The sequence below is a fragment of the Neoarius graeffei genome, chromosome 9 (genome assembly GCF_027579695.1).
Source record: "Neoarius graeffei isolate fNeoGra1 chromosome 9, fNeoGra1.pri, whole genome shotgun sequence".
Taxonomy (NCBI): Eukaryota; Metazoa; Chordata; class Actinopteri; order Siluriformes; family Ariidae; genus Neoarius; species Neoarius graeffei.
Genome location: NC_083577.1, coordinates 72,480,687 through 72,498,969, shown reverse-complemented (window position 1 = coordinate 72,498,969; position 18,283 = coordinate 72,480,687). Strand labels below are relative to the sequence as shown.

Here is an 18,283-nt window from a genome sequence, read left to right as displayed (position 1 = left end):
TGGCTTTGGGAAATGTTCATTTCTAGTATAGAAATTTTCAGTCTTTTTTTACGAATTTGTGACATTTTAACAAAATAAGTATTGACCCCCCCACACACACACACACACACAAATGCCAGTTAGAATGTTTTTTACAAACCATTTTCATGAAATGCTGACCTCTAGTGGCCAAACATGGGATTTTATTGTGTACATTTAAGACTTGTCTAAAATCTTTTCCAACAAAAGATTTCCATTTACTTTTCACTTTCATAAAGTCTTTTTTTTTTACGAATTTGTGACATTTTAACAAAAAAGTCTTTAAAAAAAACAACAAAAATCCCAGTTAGAATGCAGTTTTTACAAATCCATTTTCACGAAATGCTGACCTCTAGTGGCCAAACATGGGATTTTATGGTGTATATTTAAGACTTGTCTAAAATCTTTTCCAACAAAACTATATTTCGTTAGTAATTGTCCAGTCCAAACTTCGATTGACACATTTTTATTGCAACACTTTTATTACAGCATTTTTCATGATCAGACTAAATCAATGAACATGAAAAAAACTAATCTAAACACAGACCATGAACAAAGAGAAATATGTCATGATAAAGGTAAGGCTTCCACATTTCAAAAACTATAATTCTCTTTCGATATTAATATAATATTATGTAATATTAATGCATGCAATCTCTCTTTCTTGATGTATGGCAGACACTGAAAGTAGGTGAGTACTTTTGCTGTACATGATGTCAGTATATAGTCTTAGAAAAAAATTGTGAAGGGTTCATTGGATAATTAAAGTTTCTTAGCTACTAGGAATAATTTCTAATATGAAGAGATTTGTTGTAGGTTCTACACAGGACCATTAAGTGTTCCCCCAGAGTCAAGTGAAGAACACTTAAAGGGATAGTTCGGGATTTTTGACATGAATCTGTATGGCATCCCCATCAATAGTGTCGTGCAAATACACCGACTTACCCCTGACAGCATCCTGGGAGTCCAGTTCTTGTCCAGACGAAAGTAGTCCGGCAAGTTTGTTGGGGTCACGAAAGTAAAACGTTTTTCGTCTCAAAACAGTATGTGTTCAAAAGAGTGATATATTTGCATCACAAAACCGTTGCCAAATAAAAAGTCAGACCTCGAAATCGCTTGGCACTATTTTCTCTCCCTTCTTATCACTGCGCGCTGCCGGCTTCATCCAGCTGCGGCTCCAGCTTCAAGGATAAGCTGGAGCCGCATAAGTAGGAGTCCCGGCGGGTGGTTTGTATTCGATTCGTTTATATCCCGACCTTGTCAGCTGTCACATTTATGTTCATGGACCCGGTAAGCTGGTAAATAATATTTTTTTTTTTTTTCTTTACCAAATTCTAACAGAAAACGAGAGCGCCCGAAAGGGAAAACCGAGAAGAGCCGCCTCACGGCTGTAATGCAAATTGCTTTCCTCCTCAGTATACAAGTGCGCTTCCATGGCAGGGAAAAAGAAACTACCACTGCTGCCTATGTAGTGCCCTATTTATACAAATAGGAGTCATTCAGGATTCAGCCATGACACGGAGCAAAAACATGGCTGAATCCTGAATGACTCCTATTTGTATATATATAAATAAATATTATTTACCAGCTTACCGGGTCCATGAACATAAATGTGACCGCTGACAAGGTCGGGATATAAACGAATCGAATACAAACCACCCGCCGGGACTCCTACTTATGCGGCTCCAGCTTATCCTTGAAGCTGGAGCCGCAGCTGGATGAAGCCGGCAGCGCGCAGTGATAAGAAGGGAGAGAAAATAGTGCCAAGCGATTTCGAGGTCTGACTTTTTATTTGGCAACGGTTTTGTGATGCAAATATATCACTCTTTTGAACACATACTGTTTTGAGACGAAAAACGTTTTACTTTCGTGACCCCAACAAACTTGCCGGACTACTTTCGTCTGGACAAGAACTGGACTCCCAGGATGCTGTCAGGGGTAAGTCAGTGTGTTTGCACGACACTATTGATGGGGATGCCATACAGATTCATGTCAAAAATCCCGAACTATCCCTTTAAGGTTCAAATGTTTGAGAATGTATAGCTGACCAATGCTCATAAAAATATTAACAGATGTAATCTTTACATTGCAAGAACTGGTGGTGACAAACAAGAAGAGAAGACCCTGGGTGTTGGGTTTTTCCAGCTGTTTCGCTTTGCTACATGGCTCGATATTGTGATGATGGTAGTTGGAGGGTTGTGCGCGCTTGTCCATGGTGCTGCGGCTCCTCTCATGCTACTAGTCTACAGCATGATGACAAACACCTTTGTAGCCTATGAGTTGGAGATTCAGGAAATGGCTGATCCCAACAAAACCTGCATCAATAATACTATCACCTGGACTAATGGGACTGTAGTGGAGCAGGGAGATAACGGACCTGTGCATTGTGGGTAAGTTGTGTATACTGGGCAACAATTTTGTTTGAATCAAGCAATCAACTTGATAACAATATAATAATATAATAATGAATTAAATAATATAAAATAATAAAATTTATTATCAATAAACTCCTGTTTATTTCTTTTACACAGTGTAGATATTGAGGCACAGATGACCATGTTTGCTTATTATTATGTTGGCATCGGACTAGGTGTGCTAATTCTTAGTTATTTTCAGGTATGAAAGGGAGCATATCCACTTGACAAAGATGATGATAATAATAATAATAATAATAATAATAATAATAATACCATCATCCATAATTCTTATTAATATAAGTAGGGTTTTTTATGATAAATACTTTTAAGTATGGTATCTTTAAATTAAGAGTATATATCTTCTTCCTATTTCAGATTGCTCTGTGGGTCACTGCAGCTGCAAAGCAAACACAGAAAATTCGAAAAACGTACTTCAGGAAGATCATGAGCATGGAAATTGGATGGTTTGACTGCAATTCTGTTGGAGAGCTGAACACAAGAATATCTGAGTAATATAGATATTTGTTTAAAAGTTTGTAAATGAAGCATTTTAATCCAATTAATGGAATGAAAAATATGCATATATATATATATATATATGAGAGAGAGAGTTATGGCTGAAGGTTTTCAATCATCCAAGACAAGAGGAATTTCTTGTAGTCGTAAGTCTTGGTGACTGGACACCTGAGAGGCTTCGAAGGACAGGGCCACAAAATAATAACACCATTCCAGACAGTGAAGGGAAAAACATTTGATGATTTTGGCCTTTTGAAACTTTTGGAAAAACTTTGCTCCCCATCCATTCTTCCAATTTTACTGCACAAGACAGAAGAATCTTCAAACCACTCGCCAAAGACTCAAGTATTGAGATATTGCCTGCAGACAGGAGAGATGCAGAGTTGGGATAAACACATTGCACCCCATGCTTGTATGGATGTCTTATTGTCTTCCTACATGAGACAATATAGATTGCATAGCATGCAGAAAGTGGAATCGCACTTTAGACACTAGCAATTTAAAGTTTAGAGGAAATCAACTCATACAGATCAGTATTTGATATTTGACTCCCACCACCCACATGAACGCAAGATAGGAGCGATTAGAGGATTACAAAATCAGGCTTAAAATGTGCTGACCAGCTCTGAGTCCAAAGACAGGGATTGTAAACATCTGAGAAAAGCATCAAAAGAATTGTGTAGCAAGGCTACATAAATTGCAATTTTGTAAATCCTGCAAAAAGATTCAACTGATTGAATAGATTTGTACCTTAGAGAAACCACATATAAACAGTAAAAGAGGGCATTTTTAGGTTAGGCCTCTGTTGTCCAACTGGGACACTACTTTTAGGACAACAATGCTTGCATTCTGCATTGAGAAAACATGTAACAGCCATTTGTGAACCATGTATCGTTGTCGGCAGTGGCGGCAGCTGTCCATCACGAGCAATGATGACTGCTTCATTAGGATGCACAGAAATGCAGATGGGCTGCGTGGCCCACACCAGATCGATAGAGCCACTCGCAGTGCCGGCATGAATGGCCCGGCCGAGCTGCCACAGAATGTCTGGCCTTGTGAGCTCTCACATACTATTCTTCTCTCCTAATGAAGCACTTTGCACAGTGAGGTAAGACAAACGATGTCGTGCCTCCATCGTGTCGTCTCTCTGGACCTCCAGACCTGATGCCAAGTGGTGTACAAAAGTACCACAGACCTGATGGGTATGGAAGTTGTCCCACAGTGACAACTGTCTTGCCAAGTGATACCATCCGTTGGCCATTTGAGTGGCTCTTCTGCATGCTATCTGGTGGTGTGCCATTGACCCTGTTGGATTCATCTGCCACATTGCACCGAAAAGCACCCTGCTGCCAGCGCCTTATTGGCGACATACTATTTAACCCATAGCTTGAACCCAGGCAGGTGCTACCACTCTGGGTCAGAGCGGACCTGGGAGCAATGGTGATTAAGGGGTAACTCCACTTTCCCCAATACTCAAGTCCTCCCAGACCTGAGACTCCCCGCCGGTTGCAGTTTAAAGTCATACCCAGGACTAACCATGGAACCATGTATAGGGGATGAAAGAACATAGATACCATCTAGTGCCTACTTATCAACCTAATGGTTTTGGCCTAATTCACTCATGTTTATTTCTTGGTGTCGCACTGGTTGCATTGCACAAATTTCCCAACATTCACCAGAAGTGATGAGGCCTTATTGATGAGAGGTGTCATGTCTTCATGAAATTAAGGCCTAGCCAGTCACCAAAACTTTTTAATCATTTAACATCTAGAACCTAATATGTATCTGTTGCCACCATATATATAATGATTCTCTCTGTGTTTTTTGTTTCAGTGACATTAACAAAATCAACAATGCTATAGCAGATCAAGTGGCCATCTTTATTGAGAGGCTTTCTACATTTATCTTTGGGTTTCTGGTGGGCTTTTTTGGAGGATGGAAGCTGACACTGGTGGTGATTGCAGTAAGTCCTCTGATTGGATTGGCAGCAGGACTCATGGCCATGGTCAGTTATAATTCATTAATCACAGTCTAACCACAGGATAATTTTGATTATTCATTTCTTGTCATTATAATGTTCATAAACTGTGTGTTTGCAGGCAGTTGCAAGGATGACAGGTCGTGAGTTAAAGGCCTATGCTAAAGCAGGAGCTATAGCTGATGAAGTCCTCTCTGCCATCAGAACAGTTGTAGCATTTGGAGGAGAAGACAAGGAGACAGAAAGGTATGGCATCTTACTGTGTTTCAAATGACAAATTTCAAATGTTCAAATTTCAAATGACTAGCCTGTGCTATGATTATCCCTACACTAATAAACTGCTCAATGAGGCATATCAATAAACATATCAGAATGGTATGAGTCATTGGTGTTATCTCCAGATATGACAAAAACCTTGAGGAGGCTCAGACCTGGGGTGTGAAGAAAGGAGCGATCATTGGTGTATTTCAGGGCTATCTGTGGTGCATAATCTTTTTCTGTTATGCTCTTGCCTTCTGGTATGGATCCAAACTTGTCATTGATACCAAAGAGCTCACACCTGGAACCCTCATCCAGGTATGAGCAATTCACAAAAGTGTATTATGATGCCAAATCACAGTACAGAAGTTTTCCTTTTTATTATGACTTCCTTCATACATCAAGCCACCTTGACACAATGTTGTTTGCATGCCATGTGATCAAAATGTGCTACGTCATGGGCGTCCATTATGATGGTGGATATACAAGCAACTAGGATGTCAGCCACTGAAAGCATGCCTGTAAACAATGCTGAATTTTCTCAGTATTACCACGATTTGAATGGTTAAGCAAAGATTCGATACAAAGAGAAGTTAGATGTGTGGTTTTGAGCCATATTATTTTAAAAAAGTCAGACTTTTCTGAAGACAAGACGATTCTACCGACCATCGAGTACCCAGATATTGTGTTCTATCTGGTTTGGCTGCCAAAGAATCAAGTCTGACCTTGGACGAAACATAGCCCTTTTTCTGAGTAGGTGCCCAGACTGGATTGTTTCTATCATATAATTTTGCTGGCGCTCCTAGAAGCGAAATGGTAATACACGTGTTAAAATTATAACAACGACTGAATGAACCACAACAAGAGAACGCTCATTTTATAGCAAAATTCTCGCAACATGAAATAAAATTCTTCCATGATATTATTGAGAAAGCTTTTGAATCTCACCTGATTACTGCAAACATGAGCTGTTTTGGTTTTAGCCTCTGTTAGATCAGCCCTGCTGATGTTGTCCAGCTGTGCTTGTCACCTCTCCGTACTAAGCCTCAGAGTTTCCTTGCCCTCTTTCCAAATCATGGACGGAATTCTAAAAAATCATAACGTGCCACGGTCACGAGTACTGTTGTGACCACAACCATATACAGCACAAAGATATGGCATAGCTAAAAGAACGCTTAAAGCAGTGGAAAAACAGAGAGTTGCGCACACGTGACTGTTTTGTATGGAATGTCACTTGACCCCACATTTGTATATCCACCAACATGGCCGACATCCAGGTTTCTATTTTGCTTTGACGTCACTTTCAAGTCAGAGCACAAATGAATACTGTAAAATTCAGTTCAACACTGGCAAGAATACAAACACACATTCACACAAGTAGCAATTTAGCCTAGCCAAACCACCTATCTGCATGTTTTTGGGAGGTGGGAGGAAACTGGATAACCCAAAGGAAACCACTGCAGACTCGAAGAGAATGTATAAAATACCACACAAACAGTAACCCGAATTCAGGATCAAGCCAGGAACCCTAGAGCTGTCATGAGGTGGCACTGTGCCACCTTCATTAACTTGAATGCTTTTTATGTAAAAACTTGAATAGGTGTGCATGTATTGTATTTTCAGGTGTTCTTTGGTGTCCTTATGGGAGCCATGAACCTAGGTCAAGCCTCTCCATGTCTAGAGGCCTTCGCCTCTGGTCGTGCTGCAGCCAAGAACATCTTTGAAACCATTGACAGGGTAAAAGGCACAGTGATGCAAACAGCGAGCTCATGTTCACAAAAGAATAAGTTACAGTCATGTGCCATTATAAGATGATGACAATGCCAACCTTTCTGTTCACACAGGTCCCAAAAATTGATTGTTTCTCCAAAGAAGGGCACAAGTTAGAGAGAGTGAAAGGTGACATTGAATTCCACAGTGTTCAGTTCAACTATCCGTCCAGACCTGAAGTAAAGGTTAGACACCTCAATTTTTGTATGTTTTTTAGCATTGCTTTCTCAGCTATTGAAAATAATCAGCTGATATAAAATGCATCTTTATATTACATTGCATTTCTATTTTTGTAGATTTTAGATGGCTTACACTTATTGGTTAATGCTGGGGAGACTACAGCATTTGTTGGACCTAGTGGATCTGGAAAAAGTACAGCAGTCCAACTCATTCAGAGATTTTATGACCCACAACAAGGAATGGTAATTCACACCTGTTTAATGGATACATTGATATGAGTGATTATTTCCATAAGTACGCTAAGCTAGGTGTTTGTGAGCTGAACTGTCACCACACTTAGGTCACCCTGGATGGCCATGACCTTAGAAGTTTGAATATCCAGTGGCTGCGTTCATTGATAGGCATTGTGGAGCAGGAACCGGTTCTTTTTGCCACAACTATTGCAGAGAACATCCGTTATGGCCGGCCAGGGGTCAGCATGGAGGAGGTTATACAGGCTTCTAAAGAGGCAAATGCTTATAACTTTATCATGGACCTGCCACAGGTACATAACCAATCACACATGACAGCATCCAAATTAGTAGTATAGTAGTTTGTGTGCAAAGGAACAAATGGATAGTGAGATAATGGCTCATTAAGACTGTTCCTGTACATTTCTCTGATAGGTTTATCTTACATTATTAAGCTAATGCAGAAATGCCAGTCTTTTTTTTTTTTTTTGCAAATTTATCATAAACAGTTACAGTTTTTGATGTGTAGTGTTGAAACTACAATTAAAACCTTCAGCTTTACAGAAATAAACTATTATTTGTGATGAAATAGGTTTAATTCTGGTTTGTCAGGAAATAGGATAGACAGCACATTTTTCATAATATGGCGATTTCATGATGCAGAATTTTGATACACTGGTTGGAGAGGGTGGCGGTCAGATGAGTGGTGGGCAGAAGCAGAGGATTGCAATTGCTCGAGCACTGGTCAGAAACCCCAAAATTCTTCTACTAGACATGGCCACCTCAGCCCTGGACAATGAGAGTGAAGCTGTAGTGCAGGAGGCACTGGACAAGGTGACAACACATTTTCAATTATATCTGTGGTTTATTCAGGTCATTTGTTACTAAAGAATATTGTTTTGATATTGACATGTTTTTGTTTGTCAGGCTCGCATAGGCAGAACCACCATCACTATTGCTCATCGTCTGTCTACAATCCATAATGCAGATGTGATTGTAGGTTTTGAACATGGCCGTGCAGTGGAGAGGGGCACACACACACAATTAATGGAGAGACAGGGAGTTTATTTCACTCTCGTTACACTCCAGGATCAAATAAGTGAGCCGTCCAATCTTGAAACAGACAAAAGTGAGTAGATCATATGATGTCTGAGTAGATCAAACGTGAGTAGATCATGTGATTGTTTTTGTTGTTGTTAGTGGTGGTGGTATAAGTCCTATTGTTTCTCTTGATATTCCATTTAGTATCTGAGACCAGCAATCATGAGGATGATAGGACTGAGCAGATAACAAGTTTCAGCAGAGGAAGCTATGAGTCAAGTCTAAGGTACCAAAAAAAATCAAACAATATTTTCTCAAAATTTTAGATTTAAAAATGTTTCTTTAGCTTCCTTGTTATAGATTACAGTGTATTTTCAAATGAATCCAAATGTCTGCAGGCAATCCTTGCGAATGAGGTCACAGTCTCAAATGTCAAACCACTTAATTGATGCTATATCTGGAGAAATTAAATTTGATTCTGACAGTCTTGAAATGAAGGCACTTAGAGAAGCAAAGGTATTTTTAACTCGACTTCACTAGAATTAAATAAATTTGTCAAGAGCACTACATTTAAAATGTCATTATTATTATTATTATTATTATAGACAATTGATGATGATGTGGAAGAGCTGACTGAATCAGCACCAGTGGCTCGAATTCTGAAGTACAACCAGCCCGAATGGCCGTATATGTTACTTGGCTCTTTCGGAGCAGCCATAAACGGATCTGTCAACCCCATGTATGCTGTCTTATTCAGCCAGATTATAGGGGTGAGAGACCATTTAAATTCTTGGAAAGAACATTCTGAGTTTGTTTAAACTTTTGCATTTATGTAAATGAAGTAAATGATAATACCACTCGTTTTCTGCAGACATTTGCTGTCAGAGACCTGGATGAACAAAGAGAGCAAATTAATGGGATTTGTATTCTGTTTGCCTCTGTAGGAGTTATAAGTTTCTTCTCACAGTTCCTGCAAGTATGGTTCTCCTGTCTTTATTATTTATGTATGTTATTAATTTTTTATATACACTTCTTTTCAAAAGTTTGGGGTCACTTTGAAATTTCCTTATTTTTGAAAGAAAAGCACTGTTCTTTTCAATGAAGATCACTTTAAACTAATCAGAAATACACTCTATACATTGCTAATGTGGTAAATGACTATTCTAGCTAAATTCTACTAAATGTCTGGTTTTTGGTGCAATATTTACATAGGTGTATAGAGGCCCATTTCCAGCAACTATCACTCCAGTGTTCTAATGGTACAATGTGTTTGCTCATTGCCTCAGAAGGCTAATGGATGATTAGAAAACCCTTGTACAATCATGTTAGCACAGCTGAAAACAGTTTAGCTCTTTAGAGAAGCTATAAAACTGACCTTCCTTTGATCAGATTGAGTTTCTGGAGCATCACATTTGTGGGGTCGATTAAATGCTCAAAATGGCCAGAAAAATGTCTTGACTATATTTTATATTCATTTTACAACTTATGGTGGTAAATAAAAGTGTGACTTTTCATGGAAAGCACAAACTTGTCTGGGTGACCCCAAACTTTTGAACGGTAGTGTATGTTTGAGCCATTTCCACTTAAAAAATATGTCTGCGTCAAAATTAAAAATAAGTCTAAAAAAATCCTATTTACTGGTCATATAAGAATCATGCATTATTTGTTTTATTACATCATAAATAAACTCTACTACTTTGCAGGGGTATGCCTTTGCTAAGTCTGGTGAGCTACTGACTCGCAGGCTAAGGAAGATTGGTTTCCAGGCTATGCTCAGACAGGAAATCGGATGGTTTGATGATCCTATTAACAGCCCTGGAGCTCTTACCACTAGACTGGCTACTGATGCATCCATGGTGCAAGGGGTTAGTACACCTGCAAAGTATTTAGCAAATTATTTTAGTGTAAAGCTTGGGTTAGGTAAGCGCTACCTGCTTTTTGCATAACTCGGTAACATTTTTTGCAATGCAAGAGTCCCACTGGTAACATCCCTTTTTTAATAAAAATAGTGTGTGGTCACAATTTATAATTTCCAATACTTGTTGCTCATTCTCATGCCTCACTAAGCTATGGCTACACATGAAGTCAAGTCAAGTTTATTTGTATAGCGCTTTTAACAATCAATATTGTTGCAAAGCAGCTTCACAGAAAATTAAAGACTCTAAACACGAGCTAATTTTATCCCTAATCTATCCCCAATGAGCAAGCTTGTGGCGACGGTGGCAAGGAAAAACTCTCTCAGACGACATGAGGAAGAAACCTCGAGAGGAACCAGACTCAAAAGGGAACCCATCCTCATTTGGGTGATAACAGATAGTGTGATTATAAATAACTCACTTCTATAACTGTGTCCTATAGAGTCACAAAGTATAACTGTGAAACCAGGAAATTCATTATGAATGAATGAATGAATGAACCCTTTATTGTCACTAGTCACAAGTACCAGCGAAATTAGCCGTCAACCCGTCTGTACATATACACATGCATACAATTGACACGGGAGTAGACAGGACAGGAAGACAGGGATGAAAAATACAGTAGTAACATGAGGGGAGGGGAGGAGAAAAAAGCAACCCCCACACTATGCTCCTGTGGGGATTACAGTGTGGGAACATTAAAAAAACACCAACACATAAGCACAAAAATAACACAGTACACTTTACACATGACTCGGGACTCGAGGGGGAAAGGGGTGAGGGAGAGGGCGGAGGTACGGTATAGGTAACCCAGCGCAAACAAGCAGTCCGGTCCTGCAGCCAGATGGCGCTTACCAACTTGTCACACTGGGGGTAAAAATGGCGACCGTGGGAAGAGGGGGAAGGAATACGAGAGAGTCTAATAGCAGTGACCTCTGGGGGGAATTGTTGTCCCAGCAACGGCCTTGGCCAAGGCCAGTGCTGTCTGAGGGAGCCGAAAGCAGATAAGATTGGGATTGTTTGTTTGGTCTTGGGGCGAGTAGACGCATTCCTTTACACGACTACTCTGTTTGTCCATTCTGGTCTCCGAATCGAATTGAATCCATTTTCCTTTGCAAAGCCGAAAGCTTCTCCATGATGTTATCCATATTGCGGTTCAAGTTCTGAATAGCCACAGTCTGAGTGCCGACAGCTCTGCCCACTGCTTCAATCATGTCGGGCAGCTTTATGGGGCTTTGGACAACTGTCACCGTTTTCTGATTTCCTCGATAAACCAGGGCAATGCCTAATCCAATCAGCAAAAGTCCTGTAATCATGGTTCCGAATAGGTAGATGTCTTCAGTGTCCTCCACAGAAAGAACCACCAGGCACATGACCCGCCACCGCTCCCACGCATCCATCGTGTAGCCAGCTGCGAACGTTCTGGCAGGACAGGCTGGTTCCCCCGAACCCAGGCTTCTTGTCGAGAAGATTGTGTCAATTGCATGAAGAGACCAGTTTATCAATTCCATGGTTTTTAGTTTGGAGAGCAGTGTGGAGAGAGTCTCAAAAGTATAGACACTAGACAGACGAGACAGCAGAAGCAGGAAAGATAAGGGAGGGAGAGGCAGAGAAAATGCGACCGCCTTCCGTGAGAGCACGGAGAAGATAATAGTTTTAACATGAAGTCTGTTTGGTTGAAGTTATAAACTGTTCATTGATGGAGACTTGAGTGCAAAACTGTTTATGACAACTGCAGTCCTAAAGTTAGCAAGCCAACTGTGGTCCTCAGACATAAATGTATTACTGAAAGTGTCCAGAGCGTCTTCCAAGTGCGACTTTCGACTGTCCATATGGGGCCGTCTTCCACAGGAGTAATGAGATGAGACTCCGGACAGACGTTGGGCATCAGGATGGATCAGGCGAGTCCGAGGAGCAGAAGGGTCGGCATCTTACTGGTGTCTCAGGAGCGACGTGTAACTCAGAGGGACAGACAGAGGGAAGGGAGAGAGAGAGAGAGAGAGAGAGAGAGAGAAAACACAAGTTGTTAGTCAAGTCAAGTTTATTTGTATAGCGCTTTTAACAATAAACATTGTCGCAAAGCAGCTTTACAGAATTTGAATGACTTAAAATATGAGCTAATTTTATCCCTAATCTATCCCCAATGAGCACGCCTGTTGCAACGGTGGCAAGGAAAAACTCCCTCAAATGACATGAGGAAGAAACCTTGTTAGGTATGCCCAATGTCACCTAAAGAGTAAAAACAGGATACACTTTACACTGAGTGCAAGCAGGGACTCCAGCAAAACTAACTATGACAGCTTAACTAAAAGGAGAGAGCCAGAAGGTAACACAGACATGAAGGAGCCCCGGGACATAAAGCAGCCAGCCACTACACCATCAACAAACCTGAAAGAGTGAGTGAGGGGGGCATCCATACATCCCAGTTTACCAAAACACACTATGCCTGAGGACCCTCCAGATCTACTCCTTTACCTAATAAAAACTATTAACAAAAGGCTTGACTAAACAGATGTTTTCAGCCTAGACGTAAACACTAAGATTGTGTCTGAGTCCTGATCACTACTTGGAAGGCTGTTCCATAACTGTGGGTCTTTGTAAGAAAAGGCTCTGCTCCCTGATGTAACCTTCACAATACCGTATGAGGTACCAGCAAATAGCCTGCACCTTTTGATCTAAGTAGGCATGGTGGGTCATAAAGGACCAGAAGTTCACTCAGGTACTGTGGTGCAAGACCATTTAGTGCTTTGAAGGTCAATAGTAGTATTTTATAATCAATACGAAATTTGATTGGGAGCCAATGCAGTGCGGATAAGACGGGTGACGTGGTCATATCTTCAAGTTCTAGTAAGGACTCTTGCTGCTGCATTTTGACCTAACTGGAGCTTGTTTATGCATTTATTGGAACATCCAGACAGTAAGGCATTACAATAATCCAACCTGGAGGCAACAAAAGCATGAGCTATTTTTTCTGCGTCATGTAGGGACATTATATTTCTTATCTTAGCAATATTTCAGAGATAAAAGAAAGCTATCCAGGTAATGTTATCAATATGAGTTTCAAATGAAAGACTGGAGTCAGCATTAGGATCCCATTCTCACATATTATTGAGTTGTGCCTATGCATTATTTTTTATTAAGGAATGTCACTTGTATGGCCCCATACTATGTTTTGCAGGTTACACAGAATGCAAAAGATTAATGAATTACTGTTTCAGGCCACTGGCTCTCAGATCGGCATGATTGTGAACTCTCTGACAAACATTGGAGCCTCATTTATCATTGCATACTACTTCAGCTGGAAGCTAAGTTTGGTCGTGACATGCTTCCTTCCTTTTATTGCCTTCGCTGGTGTCTTCCAAGCTAAAATGCTGACTGGTTTTGCTAATGAGGACAAGAAAGCAATGGAGGCAGCTGGACAGGTAAAGTAATGTGTAGTACTTACTTAGCATTTAGCCTTAACAAGAGTGTGCAGAGCTTCATCAAGCTTCATGTATTACTGTTAAAAATGTAAAATACAAAATAGTTTTGATTAGTTTTCTTGGCATAAATCCATGTCTTTTGTTATATTTTTAATGTCTTTATTTTTATTCTAAAATAGTAAAAAAAAAAAAAAAAAAAAGGAGAAAAAGCTCCAGTTGTATAGTAACTATGGATCTATTTGATACTACAGGTGTCCAGTGAAGCTATGGCCAACATCAGGACCATTGCAGGTCTAGCTAAAGAGAAACAGTTTGTGGCTCTGTATGAACAACAGCTGGAGGCACCTTACAAAATGGCCAAGAAGAAGGCCAACATCTATGCCATATGTTTTGCCTTTGCCCAATGTGTTATCTTCATGGCATATGCAGCTTCATTTAGATATGGTGGCTATTTAGTTAATTTTGAGGGCCTGTACTATGTGGTTGTTTTCAGGTGAGTTCCAATACATATTAATTATGCACACTATAGCTTGTTTATAGTGTTAGTTTTATGGTAAATTAGGTAGCTGGTACAGGTTACATGTACTGAAATATTGTAATTAATATCGTTGATGTTTATTAAGGCTATGTCTTTAATCTCCTAGAGTAATCTCTGCCCTTGTAATCAGTGGCACAGCTCTTGGTCGAGCTTCATCTTTCACTCCAGACTATGCCAAAGCCAAAATTGCTGCTTCCCATTTCTTCAAATTACTTGACAGAGTCCCTAAAATCAGTACTAGCCAGACGGAGGGACGAAAATGGGTAAGAAATGAAGAAATGTTAGATATTGCTTTATATTATATGGACATGAGTGTTTGACTGGGAAATATGCCACTTGTATTTTTCATACAAACTACATCCGGGACATGGAGAACCAAAACTGTGACATAAATCTCTATACAGTATGTCGCTCGTGAGGAAATTGATGAATTGTTTTGATAAATTTGGGGAACTGCAGGTGGTAAAAGAGAGCAACTGGACTTGCTTGAAGATTCTTGAAGATGTTTCACCTCTCATCCGAAAGGCTTCTTCAGTTCTGTCTGACTAATAGGGAGTATCAGGTATTTATCCTCTCATGGATGAAAGCAATCCTAAGGTGTCGTTGAGTCATCCTGTTGGTGTGGGTCACTGGGGGCTGGGTGTGAACGGCCTAGAGAGTCGACTCTTTTACTATGACCTGGATGACTGAGAATCTTCACAGACATAAATTTGGGGACTTTGTTTGTGAATGTGTCTATACAATAAAAAGAAAATTACACATTGGCCTGACGATATGAAGTTTATCTTCTTGTGTTGAAAAACTTGCATTTTTCATATGAAATACATCACAGATCTGAGTGACATATTTCCCGATATTTCACTTTGATGACATCACACCCAGTGTTTTCCTGCTGACTAGACGCGCGTTGTCAAAATGGCGAACTGGTTCAAAATTAAAATTCTTTTGATTAACTTGCATTTTTTGTGTGAGGATGTGTCCATATAATAATTATATTATAAAGAACATTACATGGTGGCGCAACAGTATGAAGTTTATCTTCTCATGTTGAAAATATTTTCACTTGTTCAATTCACTTACTCGTGAATATGTTCACCACTCGAAGATAAACTTAATATCTTCGTGCAAGCGTGTAATGTCCTCTCTCTCTCTCTCTCTCTCTCATATAATACAAATCAGAATATAAATATAAAATTCACATGCATAGAAAGAAACTATTAACAAGAAACAAACTTTTATTTGTGTTTATTTGTTTTTGTTAATTGTATTCTTGTAGTCCTTTATTTCTTGTATCAGTACCTAGAGCATCTCACACCTGTGTCCCCTGTATCTGTCTCAGAAAATAAATAAATACCTTATTGTACTTCAGGAATACAACAGGGGGTACAATGTCACTGGGGCAGTAAACTCTAGGGTACTTATTTATATGCTTTTTATATACTGTTTGGGAAAAAATATGTACCTTTTGGGCCCTAAAAAGGGACATATATATATATATATATATATTAGACCTTGAGGTCTAATAATGAGCCCCAGGGTGTACATTGGTGTAGACTGTACCTTGGAGGACAGAAAGAGACTCCTACTCCACCCCTATTTCTGACAGTGTATATATACACACATCTGGTAATGACGCTGTTGCTTATTCTTTTTTTATGGCATAAAAATTAATAAATCTGCAAAAGAATAAGATAATTAATCCTGAAATAGAATAAGAAAATGAATTAAAAATAAAGCCTTACTTTCTATTTTTATAAATTATTTTACTTTTTTCTTGCCAGTCACACTATGCCATTTTGCAATCTATAAAGTAATGTCCTCCCTTTGTCTGTTGCAGGATACCTTTAAGGGTAGGATCGAGTTCAAAAACTGCAGGTTTACTTATCCAAGCAGGCCTAATGTCCAGGTGCTGAGGGGACTGGAGGTGGAAGTGAGCCCTGGCCAGACTCTTGCCTTTGTGGGCAGTAGTGGCTGTGGCAAGAGCACAAGCATTCAACTCCTGGAAAGATTCTATGACCCAGACCATGGCCAAGTGGTAAGGACCCACAGGCTTGCTGCTCAGCAAGACCTGCATGCACCAAGCTCTACTTTTGTATAGAATATTCATTTTTGACAGTCCAGAACTTTTTTTTTTTAGTGTTTGTTGAGATAACCAACAAAATATCTGAATAGTTAATTGACAATTATACCATACATGTTTCCTTCCTCTGACAGCTAATAGACGGATACCCATCCCATGAAATTAGTGTACCCTTCCTGAGGTCTCAGATTGGAATTGTATCTCAGGAGCCTGTGCTTTTTGACTGCACAATAGCAGAAAACATTCAGTATGGAGCTAACTCACAGGCCATCAACATGGAGGAGGTCATAGAGGCTTCCAAGAAGGCTTATCTCCATGATTTTGTGATGAGTCTACCTGATGTGAGTACAATAAAAATCTTTTTTTAAATCACATTCATAAAAGCATATTATAATTTAGGCCATAAGGTAAACACCTATTAATAATTAAACAAGAAAAAAGCTCTGCTGCAAGTGCAGTTTCTCATCAGTAAACAGTGATGAGAAACTGGTTGAAATTTTGAAATCTGCATGATGGACTGACAGTTTGAATGGATCTGTGTTGAACAGTAGATTAAATAATGAAATTCTACTGAACAAAATGTCCCCCTTTTGTCTTCACTGTGGTTGAATCACAGAAATATGAGACTCAGGTTGGAGCACAGGGTTCTCAGCTTTCTCGAGGGCAGAAGCAGCGTATTGCAATTGCCCGTGCCATTATCAGAAACCCAAAAATACTGCTGCTGGATGAGGCTACCTCTGCCCTAGACACAGAAAGTGAGAAGGTATCAAGACCATATCCAAACTAATGGCTTGGCTTATTGTTGTTGTTGCCTTTTGTATTTAATTTTTTAGTTTATCTATTGTGCATTACTTACTTAGTGAAGATAAAACACCACCAGAATACAAGTGAAAATTTAACTCACTCAAAGACAGATAGCATTTCATCCTTTCTCTTTCTGCAGACAGTTCAAGCAGCCCTGGATGAAGCTCGATGTGGCCGCACCTGCATTGTCATTGCACACAGACTCTCCACCATTCGAACTGCTGATATCATTGCAGTTATGTCTCAAGGCATTGTCATTGAGAAAGGCACACATGAAGAGCTTATGGCTAAGAAAGGGGCCTATCACAAACTGGTTACTACAGGTGCACCCATAAGTTAAAAATATTGTAGAATGATGAAGTCAACCTTTATATTAGTTTACTAGTGTACTACCAGAATGTGCACTGATCGGGAGGAACTCTCTTATCACAGAGCACTGTATTTGTCCAGTTTTGTATTACACTGAGTGCAGAATTATTAGGCAAGTGAGTATTTTGACCACAACATCCTTTTAATGCATGTTGTCCCACTCCAAGCTGTTTAGGCTTGAAAGCCTACTACCAATTAAGTATATCAGGTGCTGTGCATCTGTGTAATGAGAGGGGGTGTGGTCTAATGACATCAACACCCTATATCAGGTGTGCATAATTATTAGGCAACCTCTTTTCCTCTGGCAAAAAGGGATCAGAAGAGAGATCTGACAGACTTTGAAAAGTATAAAATTGTGAGATGTTATAAATAAGTGAAATGGCTACACATTTGGTTTTTATTAAGTTGCCTAATAATTCTGCACAGTGAAAGTTACCTGAACACATACATATTCTCCTAAAATGGCCATAACTAAAAACACCCCACTGTAACTTCCATACATATTCAGCTTTGATATTTATGAGTCTTTTTGTTTGATTGAGAACATAGTTGTTGTTCAATAATAAAACTAATCCTCAAAAATACAACTTGCCTAATAATTCTGCACTCCGTGTATAGGTTAAGTATGGACTACAGTATGTGACATTCCTGGCAGATTTTCTCATGATATTTCATGATTACCATCAGTGGCAACTCTGTACTCGGTTATTTTTATATAATTATTTGAGTTGGGACATATTCTAATC

General features: G+C 39.5%; 1 protein-coding gene across 1 annotated transcript; it reads left to right on the top strand.

Annotated features, from left to right (window-relative positions):
* Positions 1 to 538: 538 nt before the first annotated feature.
* abcb11a (ATP-binding cassette, sub-family B (MDR/TAP), member 11a) lies at positions 539 to 17,834 on the top strand. The gene is made up of 26 exons (XM_060928850.1): positions 539 to 596; positions 697 to 709; positions 2,112 to 2,408; positions 2,550 to 2,634; positions 2,811 to 2,944; positions 4,785 to 4,956; positions 5,051 to 5,175; positions 5,331 to 5,505; positions 6,811 to 6,924; positions 7,032 to 7,142; positions 7,254 to 7,379; positions 7,478 to 7,681; positions 8,031 to 8,201; positions 8,295 to 8,496; positions 8,613 to 8,694; positions 8,807 to 8,924; positions 9,014 to 9,178; positions 9,280 to 9,384; positions 10,112 to 10,273; positions 13,543 to 13,746; positions 13,998 to 14,239; positions 14,391 to 14,547; positions 16,122 to 16,319; positions 16,499 to 16,705; positions 16,981 to 17,127; positions 17,308 to 17,834. The coding sequence occupies exons 1-26, from the start codon at positions 539 to 541 to the stop codon at positions 17,506 to 17,508; spliced, it is 3,975 nt and encodes a 1,324-aa protein (XP_060784833.1). The 3' UTR covers positions 17,509 to 17,834.
* Positions 17,835 to 18,283: the final 449 nt, after the last annotated feature.